This window comes from Sorex araneus, chromosome 5 (assembly GCF_027595985.1).
Source record: "Sorex araneus isolate mSorAra2 chromosome 5, mSorAra2.pri, whole genome shotgun sequence".
NCBI classification, from domain to species: Eukaryota; Metazoa; Chordata; class Mammalia; order Eulipotyphla; family Soricidae; genus Sorex; species Sorex araneus.
Window position 1 is genome coordinate 21,910,183 of NC_073306.1, and position 17,284 is coordinate 21,927,466.

General features: G+C 48.8%; 1 protein-coding gene across 1 annotated transcript in view; it reads right to left on the minus strand.

Moving 5' to 3' along the window:
• Positions 1 to 17,284, minus strand: part of TCEANC2 (transcription elongation factor A N-terminal and central domain containing 2) — a 54,745-nt gene that overhangs the window by 29,950 nt on the left and 7,511 nt on the right. Inside the window, exon 3 of the mRNA XM_004607112.2 lies at positions 7,655 to 7,796. Within this exon, the coding sequence (XP_004607169.1) occupies positions 7,655 to 7,796 (142 nt within the window). The remainder of the gene's footprint in view (positions 1 to 7,654; positions 7,797 to 17,284) is intronic.

Here is a 17,284-nt window from a genome sequence, read left to right on the forward strand (position 1 = left end):
AGCACTACTGAAACCACAGTATCTAAGCTGTACTTTATTATTATTTTTTTTTGGGGGGGGTCACACCTGGTGATGCTCAGGGGTTACTCCTGGCTCTGCATTCAGGAAGTACCCCTGGTGGTGCTCGGGGGACCCTATGGGATGCCAGGGATCGAATCTGGGTTGGCCACGTGTAAGGCCCAACCCACTAAACTATCACTTTGGTTCCTGTACTTAATTTAAAAATACAAATCAGTGAGGGTTAACAGAAGGAAAGGAGCTGTGGTCTATGTACACAGGAGAACACTGCTCAGCTCTGAGACAGGGCGAAGACCCACAGTTCCTGTCCCTCGGGGGAACTGGAGGGCGTCAGGCTGGGCAAACACAAAGCGACCTCTCTCGCAGGTGGGCCGCAGAGTGAGAGAGCCGGGAGATGAACAATGGCCAGTGATAACAGCCCAAGAGCCAGCCGTAGAGTTTGCCTAGAGGGACAGGGCACAGTGACCAGAGGGACCAGAGACAGAGGCAGAGGGATTCGAAGAGCACTGTACAGTGACCCTGTATCCCTGAAACATTAACAGTATTGCGAATCACAGTGCCTGAAATAATAGTAATAACAACAACAGGGTGCAAGTCCCCCAGCCACTGGTGCCGAGGGCTTTCCCCGCTCCCGGAGATGCCGTCTCCAAACCTGTCACTCAAGTTAGAGTCGCTCCTACTGAAAAAAAAAACCAAAACTTTCTCCAACCCCACACTCCATTTCTGATAGTGCTGTGTTTCTTCCAGCACCAAACCTCTCGGGAGTGGTCACTTCCTGTTAGTTTTCTACCTCCAGCCCACTCCTCAGCATCTGTCCCCATCCTTGCCTGTGACGATTTCTCTACCAAAATCGTCAGTGACCTTTGCCATGTCCACTCTACAGTTTGGTTGGACTTCATCCATTTGACCCTTTTTACTGTAATGGATACTGAAGCTCACACCCCTTAGAAAGTCCTTCCTGGGTCCGGAGAGATAGTACAGGGAATGCGGCACTTCCTGTGCATGCAGCTGACCCTGGTTCAATCTCTGGCACTGCATAAGGTTCCGTGAGCACTGCCAGGAGTGATCCCTCAGCACAGAGCCAGGAGTAAAGCCTGAGTACCACTGGGTGCGGCCCAACCTTCCCAACACCCCCCAGGGAAACATTCCCTCCTGTCCCGACTGCATTCTCTTGTTTCTTGGGCCACACCTACTCAGTCTCATTTTACAAGTGTCTAAGGTACCGTTAAATCCTCCAGGATTCTGGACTTGTCTCTTACTTTCTTCTTTATTATCCTGGGGGTTATACTGGTGGTACTTAGGTCAACCCCAGGTCCCACACATGCAAGGCAAGTGGTAGTACTTGTCCCTGCTCTCCTTAGTACTTCTCCCTCTCCGGGCAAGCTTATCTAGTTCCATCACCTCCATTCCTGACCACATGCTGATGCCAACTCCCAAGTATCTCTGATAGCCTCTTCTTAGCTTAAGCCTGGACATGCCACAGACTATAGAGCATGTTCTCTTGGGCGCCCAGAGTATGTTGAAGAAAGAGTAAGTCTTGGCTGGGGAGTTCCTCCAAAGAGATGCATAGCAAAATTCATGCCGGAGCCCTGGGTTTGATCCCGGGTACCCCGTGGTTCCCGAGCACATCCAGGTATGGCTCCATACCCCCCAAAGACAGCAAGTCTAAAACTAAACTTGCACATCTCCAAACTGCAGTTTCTGACCCTCGGGCGTTACACAGCCACCACCATTTGCCCATGTAGAATCTGAGCCAAGGTCTACGGCGCTCAGGAAGCAGGAATGAATGCTTTGCACATGCAAGCCCCGGGTTCAATCCCCAGCAAGCATGGCTCCCTAGCTCCTCCAGGAGTGACCCCCGAACACCACGGTGGGCCTAGACTCCAGCTCTGCCAGTTGTTCCTCCCTCACACATACTTTCCCGTCTTTACCTTCCTTCCCAGCATCTCAACAATCTCTGGACTCTCACTTCCTTGATGCCTCTTGATCCCAACCACATTCTCCCACCCCCATGTCACTGTCCCACCCAGGCCACCATCACTGCCCCTCAACCCCTCACCAGGTTCCTGCACTGGATCTGTTTTTCTTGAACACTTTTCCCATACGGTGGCCAGCTAGATTTTTCTAAAATGCAAATGCGCATCTGTCACTCAGTCATTCAAAATCCTCAATAATAACCACTCATTATCGTCAGGATCTCAGGCTCGGTTGTGGCCTGAAGCTACCCCTTCACTACAGCCAGGCTCTGGATTACAGGCACTTCATTCCCTCCGCCAGTGAAGTACGGCGAGGCTAGAGGGGTGGGCTCAGCCAGAGGCCGGGTAATCCTGAGGGCTGAAGGTAAGAGAGCTGCTGCTGAAATCCTTCGCTCTGGGCCAGTGTGAAGTGGGGGAGCTAATCCCAGCACTCTCACGCCGGGCGGGGATCACTGAGAGGTATGTAGCAGATTCCAGGTCAGAAGTGGCCCTTAGCTACCGTCAGAAACCAAAAATAGACGCTAATCCCCTCTAGAGGGAAGCTTCTGCAACGGAGCCCCACAAAATTCCCATCAATGAAATAATGAGCTTGCAATTAAAAAACAACAACAGGAGCATGGCAAGGCAAACAATGATTCAGCAGAAACAATTAAAGCACATAGATCCCCAGGACTATAAATACCAGAATAAATCAAAAGAAGAATACAGAAGCACAGAACTATGCATTAAATATTTGAGGGGATAAAAGACACAATCTCAAAAGTGTAGCACTGTAACACTGTAGCCCCGCTGTTCATTGATTTGCTCAAGTGGGCACCAGCAAGGTCTCCATTGTGAGACTTGTTGTTACTGTTTTTGGCATATCGAATACACCATGGGTAGCTTGCCCGTGCACATGGGATACTCTTGGTAGCTTGCTGGGCTCTCCGAGAGGGACGAAGGAATCGAACCTGGGTTGGCGCTGTGCAAGGCAAAAACCCTACCTGCTGTGCTATTGCTCCAGTCCCTCAAAAGTGTCAAATACTACACACTTATAGTATAGTATTTGTGGGGAGAAAGGAAACTTGTAAATGTAAGGTATAGAACTCAATGACTGGATAAAGAACATATTAGAGTCAGCTAAGAGGAGAATTAGTGACTTAGGACATACCTATCTGAAGAAATTGTCCAGAATTCTGAGATCCTAATGGACAAGGTTATAGATCTGGAAAATAAAAGGTCTAACATAATCCTAATGATAAAATCGCAGAAGGAAAGAATATAGAGAATGGGAGGGCTACTGATGACATAATGGCTATGAAATTTCTAGAAATGAACATAAATCCTGCAGTGCAGGAACCAAAATATTCCTCATTAAATCCACAGAAATACAAATCACAAGAGGCAGCGTGTAAGCTACACCCCGCACCCCGTACCTCTTGGCATCCATGACCCTCATGTCGATGCTGCCCTCGACACCATAGTTGGTCTGTGAGACAAAAGACTATGGAAGTAGAAGACTAATATCCCTGGCCAGGGAAAGCAGGGGTTAGGAGGACCGGTCAGTGGTCGGAACTAACCACAGATGTGAGTGGGGCTGAGGGTAGGTAACATAGAGAAGAGACGAATATGACAATAATAGCTAGACAAAGTAGGTAAAGGGATTTTCTTGATAACCTTTCAGTACCAATTTGCAAACCACAAAGCCCAAAAGGGTAGGGGGGGAGGGGGAGAGAGAGAGAGAGAGAGAGAGAGAGAGAGAGAGAGAGAAGAAAAGCACTTGCAATAGAGGCAGTGGGGGTGGGGGGGTGAGGGGGTGGGGAGGGAACCAGGGGACACTGGTGCTGGGAAGTGTGCACTGGTGGAGGGATGGGTGTTGGAACACTGTAAGACTGAAACCCAATCAGGAACAGCTTTGTAAGGGTCTGCCTCAAAGTGATTCAACAAAAAAGTTAAAAAAAAAAAGACTGCAGGAACTGGTGCTATGGGCCTCTGGGGTCAGGTCAGAAAACCCACCGTGGCAGGGGCTGGAGCTATAGCACAGCGGGGAGGGCGTTTGCCTTGCATGAGGCCAACCCGGGTTCGATTCCTGGCATCCCATATGGTCCCCTGAACACCACCAGGAATAATTCCTGAGTGCAGACCCAGGAGTAACCCCTGTGCATCGCCGGGTGTGACCCAAAAAACAAACAAACAAAAAACCAGAAAACCCACAGTGGCTTCTCTCTTCCGTGACAATCAGCTGCTGTGCCATGGGCTGCCCTGGGAGGGGCCACTGCTCCCCCCACCCAGGGGCCCGGCCGGCCTCTCCAGCGCCTGCACCCCAGCCCACAGCAACCCCCCAGACAAGGAGCTTCCAGATTCTCAGTCTTCAGAAGGAAACAGTGCAAGATTCAAGCGCTGTACTTGGGGGTACTTTCCCCACACAGGGCCAGCTAACTAGTGTCTTGGGCTGCGGCCACTAGGATGGAGCTCTTTGAAGAGCAGATCAAACAGTGCTGAACGGCAAAGAAATCCTCCACTGGGACCAGACACTCTCTTCAGCTTCGCTTTTTGTCACACTTTCTCTCCAGCTTTGTACATTTTAAAGACGCCAGATTTCTTTCAGTTGCCAGAATGTTCTTTCCCACCTCCAACATTCTGTACAGCTCACACAATGTACCCCCAACCTGACCTGTTCTTCAGTGCCTTCCCCTCCACTCCCACGATATCTCCTCCCCTCTGGCTAATCTCTTCCCGTCGTCACAGCAGTCGTCACCTTGTCTGAGAAAGGCCCCGCTGAAACTGTCTGTGAGTCCATGAGACACGGGCTCTAAAGAGGTGGGCCCGACACCTCTCTCACGGTTTGGCTGGCACGCTTTCTGGCACCAAGGAGGCCCTGGGTAAACGTCTGTGCCTTCACAGGCCACAGGATAGGACGGGCAGAAGGCAAACGCTCCCAGACAAAGATCCGAACGAACCTTCAGCCTAGCAACTACAAAGGAATCAAGAACTCCCCGTGTTTCCACAACCTCGGGGAAGTACTGATGGAAGGTCAAGCCCCCAGAGTGGGGTGGCGCCCAGCTCCTCCCGCGTCGAGCCCCTCTGGTGTGGCTTCATTACGGTCCCTGAGCCGAACACCAGGCACGCCCGTTCTAGAAGGCGCGCTCACTCAAAGGATGCTAAAGACGACCGCTTCGAATTCTCATCTGTTCCCTATTTGTCGGACAATTCCAGCTTCTTTTGTTGACATACAAGATCTGATCATATATGGTATTTGTGGCGTGTCTAAAGGGGCACATTACATGCACATATGTACATATATACATGTCATGAAATATTAACCACGGGTACCCTCTGCTGGCGGAGAAGTCTGGTCTGCCCACTCGAATGGTCGTACTGCCCTCTAGCGACCACAGACCAGAAGGGAAGAAATCCGGCAGCAGATGGGAGACTCTCCGCGGCTATAATGACAGGGTTTTATGTTCTTTAAGCATCTAATTTTCTCGGATTCTGGTTTATATTACAGGGGTGCAACTCTCAGGACTCTCGGGGGTCTCTCGGGGGGATTTCGCACAGCTCCTGCCAGCTGTTAGCACCAGTCTGAGGCTGCTCTCTCTCCTGCCTCCCAGTGAACGAGAGGTCAAGGGGAGGCAGCGGAGGCAATGGCTGCTCGCGCGAGGGCAGGAACAGCAGCTGGGATGACTCCCCGAGACTCCCAAGGGGGGCGGGAGCAGCTTGAGGAACACATGTTGGCCCTCCTGAGCATATTACCCACAGTTGTGCACCGCGCAGAAATGGCAACTCAACACAGTCGCCGGCTTACCTTTCCAACAGCGCCAATGTTTTAATAAATGACGCAGTGGCAAACGGTGCTATCGTCTTGTTTTTATAAAAACACACGTTGCAAGTTATTTTCTCTCAAGACAGAGAAGCCAAGTCTCTCAAGATTTAGCTGAAATGTCACCTCTTCTATGAAGCCTTCTTTATAACTGTCTAGACACAGGGCTCTGTTGTTTGTGCCAGATTCTACCTTGGACAGACCAGGATGGTGCCCACAACATCACCCATCTGGATTTCCCTTTTTCTGCAGTACTGGGGAGAGAGCCCAGGGGCCTCACACATACAAGGTATGTGTTTCACCACCGAGCCATAGCCTGGATGACTCATGCACTTCGTTTGTAACTTATATTTCACTGCTCCCATTTTCCTACATGCTGACTTCTCCACAAAACTTAGGGGTACTTGAGGTCACAAATGAGGTGATTCGAGGTCATATTGTTTTCTACACACACAACAAGCACAACAAGCTGTCTGTAAGATTGGAAGAGGGGTAAAGTACACACCCTGCATGCATGTGATCTGGGTTTAATGCCCCCTGCACACACACAAGTTAAGATAATTGCCGGTTACTAGTGCATGAAGTAAGAAAACAGATGTAAGCATTTAGAAATGTTCTTATTTTGGGTTTTGCACCCAGTGGTGCTCAGGGGTTACTCTTGGCTCTGCGCTCAGGGATCACTCCTACCGGGGTTCAGGGGTGGGGTGGGGGTGGGGGCGTTATATGGGATGCAGGGATCGAATGTGGGTAAGCCACATGTAAGGCAGGCACACTCCCCACTGTACAGCACTTCAACTCACATTTAGAAATATTTTTTTTCTTTTTGGGTCACACCCAGCAATACTCAGGGATTACTTTTGGCTCTGCACTCAGGAATTACTCCTGGCTGTGCTCAGGGAGACCATATGGGATGCTGGGGATCGAATCTGGGTCAGCTGCGTGAAAACACTAAAACACTCTACCTGCTGTACTATTGCCCAAGCCCCTAGAAATTTTTATAGAAATATAAATTATATAAATATAAATATAACATAAATATATTTATAAGTACATTTATAATTTATAAACATAAATACAAATATAATGGGGCTGGAGTGATAGCACAGTGGGTAGGGCGTTTGCCTTGCACGCAGCTGACCCAGGTTCGATTCCCAGCATCCCATATGGTCCCCTGAGCACCGCAAGGAGTAATTCCTAGTGCAGAGCCAGGAGTAACCCCTGTGAATCACTGGGTGTGACCCAAAAAGAGGGAAAAAAAAAAGAAAGAAAGAAATATGGGTGCTGGAGTGATAGCACAGCAGGTAGGGCATTTGCCTTGCATGTGGCCTACCCGGATTTGATTCCCAGGACCCCATAGGGTCCCCTGAGCACCGCCAGCCTGAGTGCAAAGCCAGGAGCAACCCTTGTGCATCACCGCATGTGACCCAAAAAGCAAAAAAAAGTAAAGAAATAGGAAGTAAATGTTGGATCTAATTTTTTTAAGGTGGGTCCCGTGTTTTGTATATCTTATTATATATTATGGCCTACATCCAGTGGAAAACTCTTTTTTTTGCTTTTTAGGTCACACCCGGTAATGCACAGGGGTCATTCCTGGCTCATGCACTCAGGAATTACCCCTGGCGGTGCTCAGGGGACCATATGAGATGCTGGGATTCGAACCCGGGTCGGCCGCATGCAAGGCAAACGCCCTACCCACTGTGCTATCACTCCAGCCCCAGTGGAAAACTCTTTAATGGCTCTCCTCCAGCAGAGTTTGAAAAGCACTGATAGCTGTCTAACGTTAACACTTAAGGGAAGAAAGACAGGAAAAAGGAAAAGAGACCGAACGGAAGCTCTTTGACAAGATTCCAAAGGACCCTACCTATCCGCGTTGATTTCAACACCTCCCTGGAGGGCAGCTTCTTCTTCAGTTCCTGTAAGACTTCCACGAGATTCTCTTTGGTTTGGCCAGGAAGCTCCAGCATACTTTTCCACCTTTTTATGTCTTCGATAACCACAACTCTCTGGGAAACAAAAAAAAAAAAGTAGGAAAGAAAAGTCATTTGGAAAATGGAACATTTTCATTAGAAAGACATCTGCCTTCACCTGAGCTAATGGGGCTCCTGTTGACATATGAATTATTGATTCTGACCTGAGCCAGAGCACAGTGTGTGTGGTGGCCCCAAATAATGGGCAATTGCTTAAAAGCAGGTCCTGCTAACTGCAGATCAGGAAGAGAGCTCCGTCGATTAGGAAAAGTGCAAGTTTTAATCTTACCAATGCGGACACCACTGGGCACTTAGCAGTGAGAGGCAATAACGATGCAGAGAAAAGAAGACGGTGCTGAGAGGCATCAGCCCTCTCGCTCACTCGAGTGTTTTAATTCACAGGCAAGGACAGGGAGCAGACAAGTCACCCACGTATTTATTTCAGCAATAAAAAGCACACCACGCCAGCCCCCCCACCCCCCCACTTCCTCGCTGCGGACATGCACATCCTCCTTTGTGCGGAGACTTTTGAAAAACTTTAAACATAAAAAAGGGAAAGAGGGAATTGGAGCGACAGCACAGCGGGTAGGGCGTTTGCCTTGCACGCGGCCTACCCGGGTTTGATTCCCAGCATCCCATAGAGAAGTAAACGGCTAGCCATTTCACTTTAACTTACTCAAATTATGGCTTTAAGTCTCCTTACAACCCATCCCCACCCTGGAGTTTGGGGAAACTAGAGTTCCCCACCTCCAGCATTTAGAAGAAATGAGGGCAAATCTCTGTGAGAGTCATGTGAAGGGGGCTTCCCGGGCTTGCAGCGGCCTGGGTGATTGGCCTCTTTCCAGGGAGTGCGATGCGGCACAGGGGAAGGGGCGGGAAGCTCTCTGAGCTGTGCTGCAACCGTTCCGTCGTCCTGAAATCCCTCCAGGGCTTTAGAGGTGGCTCAGTCACTAGGGGCCTGCTTCACAGGGGGGCGGCCCGGCATTCCAGCACACACGTGATTTCTGACTGCACCAGTCAGCGGTGTCCAAGCACCGCAACTGCAAATGGTGCCACCGCCGGCAAGTGCTAAAGGCTTTCTAGACCACGGGTACACTGCGGGATCCTCAGTGAGCAACTCAGCTGAGTGGGTGATGTGGGACACCCGCCCCACCTCCTGCACCCGCCTCCCCGCCGCCAGTGAGCACCAATATCAAATCCATACGTGACCTGGTAGCCTCATCATCATCATCATCACTACGTGAACCAAGGTGGGGGGGGAAGTGATTCCATTAAGTTTTAACTGATTTAAACATGTTTTTTTTTTAAAGTCATAGAATGATTGCACTCATTTGTGGGATTAAAACAACAACAACAAACCAAAGAACAGAGCATGAGACTAAGATCCAAGGAGAGCAGAAACAAGAACGGGGAGAGCTAGTTCACGGGTGGGAGCTGGCCATGAGTAGAGGGGGCATCAGACAATGGTAGCTGGAAATGATCGCCGGGACAAGAACTGAGTGCCGTGAGTGGGTAAAGGAACATACACAATAACCTGTCAGTACCTGTATTGCAAACCATAATGCCCAGAACAGGGGGGTTGGGGGAGAGAGAGAGAATAATAAAACCAGTTCAACAATTCCCAGACATGTCTCGGCTACCTACTGGAAAGCTGTTACCAGGGAAGTGGAATACAAGGAAGAATGAAAAGGGGGTTGGGCCTTGGGGATTCTGGCAACAAATTGTTGCTTGCCCTGTCCTCTTTCTCTCTCTCTCTTTCTCTCTTTTTTTTTTTTTGTGTCATACCGGATGATGCACAGGGGTCACTCCTGGCTCATGCACTCAGGAATTACCTCTGGCGGTGCTCAGGGGACCATACTGGGATGCTGGGAATTGAACCCGGGTCAGCCACATGCGAGGCAAACGCCCTACCCGAGGTGCCATGTGGGCAGCCCCATGCCCACTCTTCTATATGCAGGTGAGAATTTAATAAAACATAACCGACATATCTCACCTCGGGCCAGAGAGATAGCAAGTGGGTAAGGTACGCACCTTGCAGGCGGCGGAGCCGGGTTTGATCCCAGGCACCATATAAGGATCCCTCGCGCCCTGCCAGGCCTGACTCCTGAGCGCAGAGCCAGAGATCAGCCCTGAGCATTTCCAGTGTGCATTCACCTCTGCCCCCTCCCCGCCAAAAAAATCGCAATCCCGCAGCTGGTGGGGTCTGCTTCCAGCCTAGTAACCCATTCTCCTCCCTCGACGGCTTGCTTCCTTCGGTCTCTGACTCCTCCAGGCTCAAAGCTGGGGGAAGGAAGAGCGAGAAGGGACGCGGAAAGCCTGACCTGCAGTAGAGACACAACAGTCATCTCTATGCCTGGCAATTATTTACACGGACTCTTCTGTGGCGAGCAGCTGGGCTCCATGGACAGCTCCCGAGCCCCCTCCAGCTACTCACTGTTGGGTCACGACAGGCTCTGGTGTGGGGAACCTGCCTCACACAGACACCCTCTGAAGGGAGCCGGGGGCCTTTCCTGTGCACCAGCTCCGGGCCAGCACCATTTCCCCTCCATGCCTGTAGCTCGTGCGGACACTTCTCTTCCTTGGCCACCAGTTGCTGGCACAGGTCTTTGCTGGCACAGGTCTAATCTCCAAGAATTGAGGTCAAGTTCCGCAAGCCCTCCTTTAAAGCAAAGAAATTCTCTCCTGGCTCTTCCTTGAACACCCACCTTCTTTTCGGCATAATGTGGGTAACAGGTTCAGGTTTCCAAAACTGGGGTCAGAGAGATAATGCAGCAGGCAGGACCCCTCTCTGGCATGTGGCCAACTGGGTTTCAATTCCTGGCACTGCCAATGGTCCCACAGCATTGCCAGGATCCCTGAGCACTGAGCCAGGTAAGCCCTGAGTAGCGGGGTGTGGCCCAAAACAATAATAACCACCCCCAAACCCCAAGCTGGTCTTCATACATTGCCTGGACAAGTTCTGTTTAGTTGGTTTATGAGTTTCTGGGAACATATTTGATACCTAGGTCTTCACTCTGTTTCTAGGGGACATCAGACAAAATTAATGATCAGTTATAAAATAAAATGGTATTGTTAGTGTTGGACAGGCCCCCATGATAGGCTGTCTTCACCGGGGGCCCCCTCAGAGGGGGGCGGGTTGAGTTTCCCTCCCTGCCCCAAACTGAGACCTGGCAGCTGAAAATCTCCAGAACCCAGCCACAGCCGTGCTCAATGCCACTCTCCACATGCTAGGACGAGCGTCATGCATGAGAGAACTGACAAAGGAACCCAGATATTCGGGACCCGTGGCTGAGATCTCCCAGCCTGTTCCAATTGGGACTTGGCCTCCTCCACCCAGATCCCCCATTTTCCAGAAGCTTGGCATTCACACCGACAAACTGCCCCTGGCGCCATGTAATCTCATTAAGGGCCAAGATCCAGAGACTATAAAACAAAGCTCCAGAAGAGAGCAATGCAGAATCTCACATGGCAGAACCTGGCAAGTTACTTGTGGCGTATTTGATATGCCAAAACAGTAACAATAATGGGCCTCATTCCCGTGACCCTGAACGCAACAGGGACGAATGAAGATGTTATTGGTGCCCGCTTGAGCAAATCGATGAGCAACGGGATGGCAGTGATAGAGATTGTTAGTGTTAAATAGTATGAAAAATAAATAGGGGCTGAAGAGATAGTACAGTAGGGCACTTGCCTTGTACATGGCCAACCTGGGTTCTATCCCCGGGACCCCATATGGCCCCCTGAACCCCAGAAGGAGTGATCCTTGATCAAAGAGCCAGGATAAGTTCTGAGCACTGCTTGGTGTGGCCCGAATAAGAGGGGGAGGGGGGAAAGTCAGGAAAGAGAATATTTTCTTTAAAAGAACTTTTTTATTCAATCACTGTGAGATAGACTCTTACAAAGCTGTTCATAATTGTGTTTCAGTCATACAATGTTCCAACACCCATCCCTCTACCAGTGTACATTTCCCAGCACCAGTGTCCCCAGGTTCCCTCCCATCACCCCCCACCCCCAACCCCCTGCCTACCTCTATGGCAGGAGCTTTTCTTCTGTCTCTCTGAGAATATTTTCAATAGGAAGATGTAAATATCATACCATCCTGTATCTTGCTTCCTCCCCTCAACGTTTTCTTGATTTATCCATACTGATACATTTCAAAATGCAACTGATTTCTTTTAATAGTACTTCACTATTTTTAACCTACAAATATCATGTAGCGATGTAGCACTGTCATCCCATTGTTCATCGATTTGCTCAAGTGGGCACCAATAACGTCTCCATTGTGAGACTTGTTGTTAGTGTTTTTGGCATATCGAAAATGCCACGGGGAGCTTGCCAGGCTCTGCCGTGACAGCAGGATACTCCTGGTAGCTTGCCAGGCTGAGAGGGACGGAGGAATCGAACCCGGGTCGGCCACGTGCAACGCTAGAGCTCCAGCCCACAAATACAATAGGAGTATAAAACCTGTTCCCCTAATGGATGTTTAAAGATTCTCCTTCATTTTTTAACTATCGTGTCAATGAACTTCTGCCCTGACATATTCCCAGAGCATCCATTCCTTGACTTCCTCTTCGGAATCGGTACTTTACATGGCCTGCACTGCTTTATTTATGTCCTCCCCACCTCCCACCCCATCTGAGGCTCTTTTGGCATTTGTATTTATTATGATTACTGATAAAATTGGGCATATTTTCTCTTTGCCTTTTTTTAAACCCTCTCTGATCTGTTTAATAGCCTGCATTTTCTTTAATCCTGCTTTTTCCTTATGATTTGTTACATATCTCTATCTCCATCATTTCACTTAGAAGTTACACTTCTCTATTTCGATTTATAATTTTTCAAATATATGCCAGTGACATATATAAATGAACTGATAAACATTCAGAGATAGCACAGCAGGTTGGGCACTTGCCTTGCACTGAGCAGACCCAGGTTCATTCCCCTGCATCCCAGAGCACTGCCAGGAGTAATTCCTGAGCACAGAGCCAGGAGTAACCCCCGAGCACTGCCGGGTGAGGTTAACCAAACATAAATCTCTATTAGAAATAGACACAACTCCTGGGCTTAACTTCATGTCTCCTCATTCTTCTTTATATTTCTATTTCTCTGATATACTTTCATTTCCCCAGATAAAACTTCCAATTCGCCATTCTACTTTGCAGCTATGGTTGGTCCACTTTTTACTACTTAATGTGCTTTAATGTGCTGATAAGTTGCTTTTTTTTTAAATCATTGGATAAGTTTCTTTTTTCTCCCTCCATTTAAATAACCTATTCTCTTTCATACTGTTTTTCTCTTATAATTTCTACTTCTTTCTTATAAAAGAGTTGTGGGGTGGAGAAGGAAAAGTCATACCCAGCAATGCTCAGGGGACCATGATACTGGGGCGTAAACCCAGGGCTTCAGCATGCAAAGTATGCCCTCCAGCCCTCTGAGCTAACTCCCCAGCCCTGGTCCAGTTTGGACATTAAACGCTTTCAGCTTCGGAGCTAGCCTAGCATGTGTAAGATCCCAAGTTCAATCCCCAGTACCACCTTCCCCACCGCCCCCAGCAACACAGAGGGATGCAGCCCCTATAAAAATGTACACCTTTCAGCTTTTCAGATAGTGTGAAGTGATTTTTTTGGTGGGGAGGGCCCACACTCAGCAGTGCTCAGGGTTTACTCCTGGTTCTGCGCTCAGGGATCACCCCTGGCAGGCTTGGGGATCATGTGGGATCCCGTGGAGTCCCGTGGATTGAACTGAAGTCAACCGCATGCAAAGCAAGTGCCCTGCTCACTGTTCTATCACGGTGGCCCTGCAGACGGTGTAAATTTGAACTACACACATATCTATGCACTCTAAGAAATTAGAATCCCACTTATTACTCTCATTAGTCCTTCCAAGTACAGTAGCCTGTTTTGGCTGCTAACTTCCAGGAGCAGGGGAGTATTCAACTGGGGCTGTATCTGCTGCCTGTTGTCTCTACTGGCCCGAAAGCTCCTAGTCCTGTTAGGATTCTGTGTGGTTCCCGGAGAACTAGTCAACTTCACCTCCCACTCAAGGGCTCAGGGTTGGAATTTCCTTTTTCTTCCTGGCACTGGGGGATTTCTCTTTCTTGTTTTCACGTGTAGCTCTATACTGGAGACTTCCTCCCTTCCCACACTTTATTAAACACCGTGTTTTACAAAGTTCATGATGCATTTGTTACAGGCACTCAATATTCCAACCCCAATATGACCCCCCACTATGACCTTCCCTCCACCATTGTCCCTGTTTTCCCAAACACCCCTCAAACCTGCCGCGGTAGCAAGCCCAAAATAATTTATTTTATACTACTTGTTACCATCAGACTGGAGCAATAGCACAGCGCGTAGGGTGTTTGCTTTGCACACGGCCGACCCAGGTTCGATTCCTCCGTCCCTCTCGGAGAGCCTGGCAAGCTACCGAGAGTATCCCGCCCACAGGGTAGAGCCCGGCAAGCTACCCATGGTGTACTGATATGCCAAAAACAGTAACAACAAGTCTCACAATGGAGACGTTACTGGTGCCTGCTCGAGCAAATCAATGAACAACTGAGGACAGTGCTACAGTGCACTGCCACTTGTTACCACTAAGTGACTAATGGGAAAAATACTTCTGTAAAAGAAAGTTTTTGAAAACTGTAGTTATCTTACCATGGGGACATTAAGTCCTTGTCTGGGAGTTTGCTAAGTTGTTGCAAGTTAAGGATTCTATGTTTTTGTTAGTCCAGCTCGGCTGGCTTCTATGTTACATTCCATCTGATCTGGAGTGCTCCTAATGGGATGTCAGTGTTGTAGAGTTTGGAGATGTCGCAGGGCAGCGAATGTGGCCACATACGTGTATTGGACACTGCTGATCAAGTACTTCTATGAGGATTATGGTTCCCAGTGAGACGCTCGAACCTACAGAGCCTGGAGTCAGAGGACTTTCAGAACTTCACCACAGACATCCTTTTCATTTCTTCCTGATACAGCAAACCAGTAGAAGCTGACTAAATGAGGCACACTGTTTTACACCCTCTGTCAAGGATTTTGAGTTTTTGGTTTGTTTTGGTTTGGGGGCCACACCTGGCAATGCTCAAGGCTTACTCCTGCTCTGAGTTCAGGGATCAGTCCTGATAGAGCTCAGGGGACCATGTGAGATGCCAGGGATAGAACCCGGTTTGGTCGCATGCAAGGCAAGTGCCCTACCTGCTAGACAACTGCTCTAGCCTAGCCCAGGACGTTCTCTTTGCCACAACATGTGATAAATACTTATGAAGGTTTTTGGTGTTTGGTGTGAGGTTCTGAACCCAGGGCCTCATGCATGCAGTATATGACCACCATGGAGTTACACACCCAGCCAGGTACTCTGACAACTTTTTAAAATTTGTTTTGTTTTGTTTTGTTTTTTGGGTCACACCCGGCGATGCACAGGGGTTACTCCTGGCTCTTCACTCAGGAATTACCCCTGGCGGTGCTCAGGGAACCATATGGGATGCTGGGATTAGAACCCGGGTTGGCCGAGTGCAAGGCAAACGCCCTACTCGCTGTGCTATTGCTCCAGCCCCATACTCTGACAACTTTTGTTCATTTACTTTCATCAGTTACTCCCTCGCCCCTGGTGGTGGTGGTGGTGGTCTGTGACCGGCACACCCAGCTGGCCGTGCGGCTCACCTTTCAGCTGCAGGCCTGGCACATACACTCACCAGGGGTCACACTTTGAACTGAGACCCACAGGGACAGCTGGTGCTCAGCTGGGCTCTCTGTGGTGTGCGGGCCTGCCAAGGACTGCCCTCCTAGCGGTGGTGCTGACACATCTTTTTATAGCTGTGCTGCTCGCCAGGGATTGCGCTTTGAGCTGGCGCTGATGCACACCTGTGGTGTGGCCAGAAATTCCTGTCAGGGCCGCCTTTGGCTGTGTGGAACACCGGGGATTTGAATTCACGACAGGCACTCCAAGCCCACTCTATTCGAGCGTCACCCCCTCCATGAAGCCCCTTCTTGCCGCTCTCCCACCCCATTTGATCACCTCCCCTCTGGGGGAACGTGTAATCTAAGTGGACTCCAATTATGCGTCTGCGCTCTCTGCATGTACTTATGCAGAAGGATGTCTTCTCCCACTAGACTATTAGCAACCACAAGCACCAAAACAATTTCTTATTTGTCTCATAACCCCCAGTGCACAGAAGGTTTGGGGGTCGGGGGGAAAGATGCCATTTCTATCCTGGAGGAAACAGTACAGTACAGTTTTCAGATAGGCTATTTTAAGACAGAATAGAAAAATACAACAGTTAGTTCAGGTGCAAAATAATCCTACATATGGCAGAGCGTGTCCTTATTTCTGTCCAAATAAGGACCCCGTAACATATGGTCAATCCTCCCCTGAATAATTTAGAGGAGCAAGGGAACGGACGTGAATGGGGAAGCTAGTGTGAACAGTACGTGGAAGAGCCATCATCAGAAAGAAGAGGTGCTCTTCGGAGCATCACCTGGCCCCATAGCCACAGATGCCGGAGATAATCGCGTCTGATGAAACGGATGAAGGAAAGTGATTTGCTCATACACAGTAAGAGGGGTGTCATGCTGATGGTGGGGAAAGGGGCCAACATACTGGCGAAAGGAAGAAGGGTGTACAGAGGCACTTCAAAGTGCTGTACTTAAAAAAAAAAAATCAGCACTCTAGAATCTTTCGATTAAAAAAAACAATCTTGTGCAACCAACAGAAAAAAATCTCTTTCCCTTAAGGGAGTATGAAGAGATTAACCAAATTAACCTTTACCATTCAGATGTACATTACATGAGCTCAATTGAGTATCGCTTTTATTGAATGTGATAAGGCTTTGGCAAAATTACTTTAATAAACTGATAACAGAAGTACAATGGTCTTAATATTTCCAAGAGTTTTAAACCTCTGCTGCTTGAAATTCAGACACCTTCGTGTTTTTAGATTACCCTACAGAGGAGAGAATATGGAATCAGATTGTCCATTTCAAATCCCAGCTTGGCCACTTAAAGCTGCCTGACCTGGGAAAATTACTTAATCTTCCTGTGCAGTAGATTCTTCATCTATAAAACATAAATGATAAAAGCATCTGTTTCACAGAGCTGCCATTAGAGGTTACAGTTCATATATGTAAAGCACTTAGCCCAATTCCTGGCCCAGGGAAATGGGCTCAATGACTGTTAGATACTCATTATTTTTAATTTTTAGTTTAGTTTTGTTTAGGGGTCACAAGGGGTGCTCAGAGTCGCTTCCAGTGGTACGTGGGTGACGAGGCAGTGCTGAGGATCAAACCCAGAGCTCTGGCATAAAAAGCAAGCTCTCCAGCCCTGTGAACCATCTCCCTGGCCCGATATAATAACTGTTATTACCATCTTCTTAGCCTTCGTCATCAGTGCCATCAACCTCACCGTGGCAGCACCATTCTCAGCCTAGTTTGAACACACAAACGTCTCCCTTTTCAATTCTGAAAAGAGGAAACTCTTGAGTTTTTTTACTACGTGCCAGGCGTGTCTGTAACTCAGCCTTTTCAGCACGCA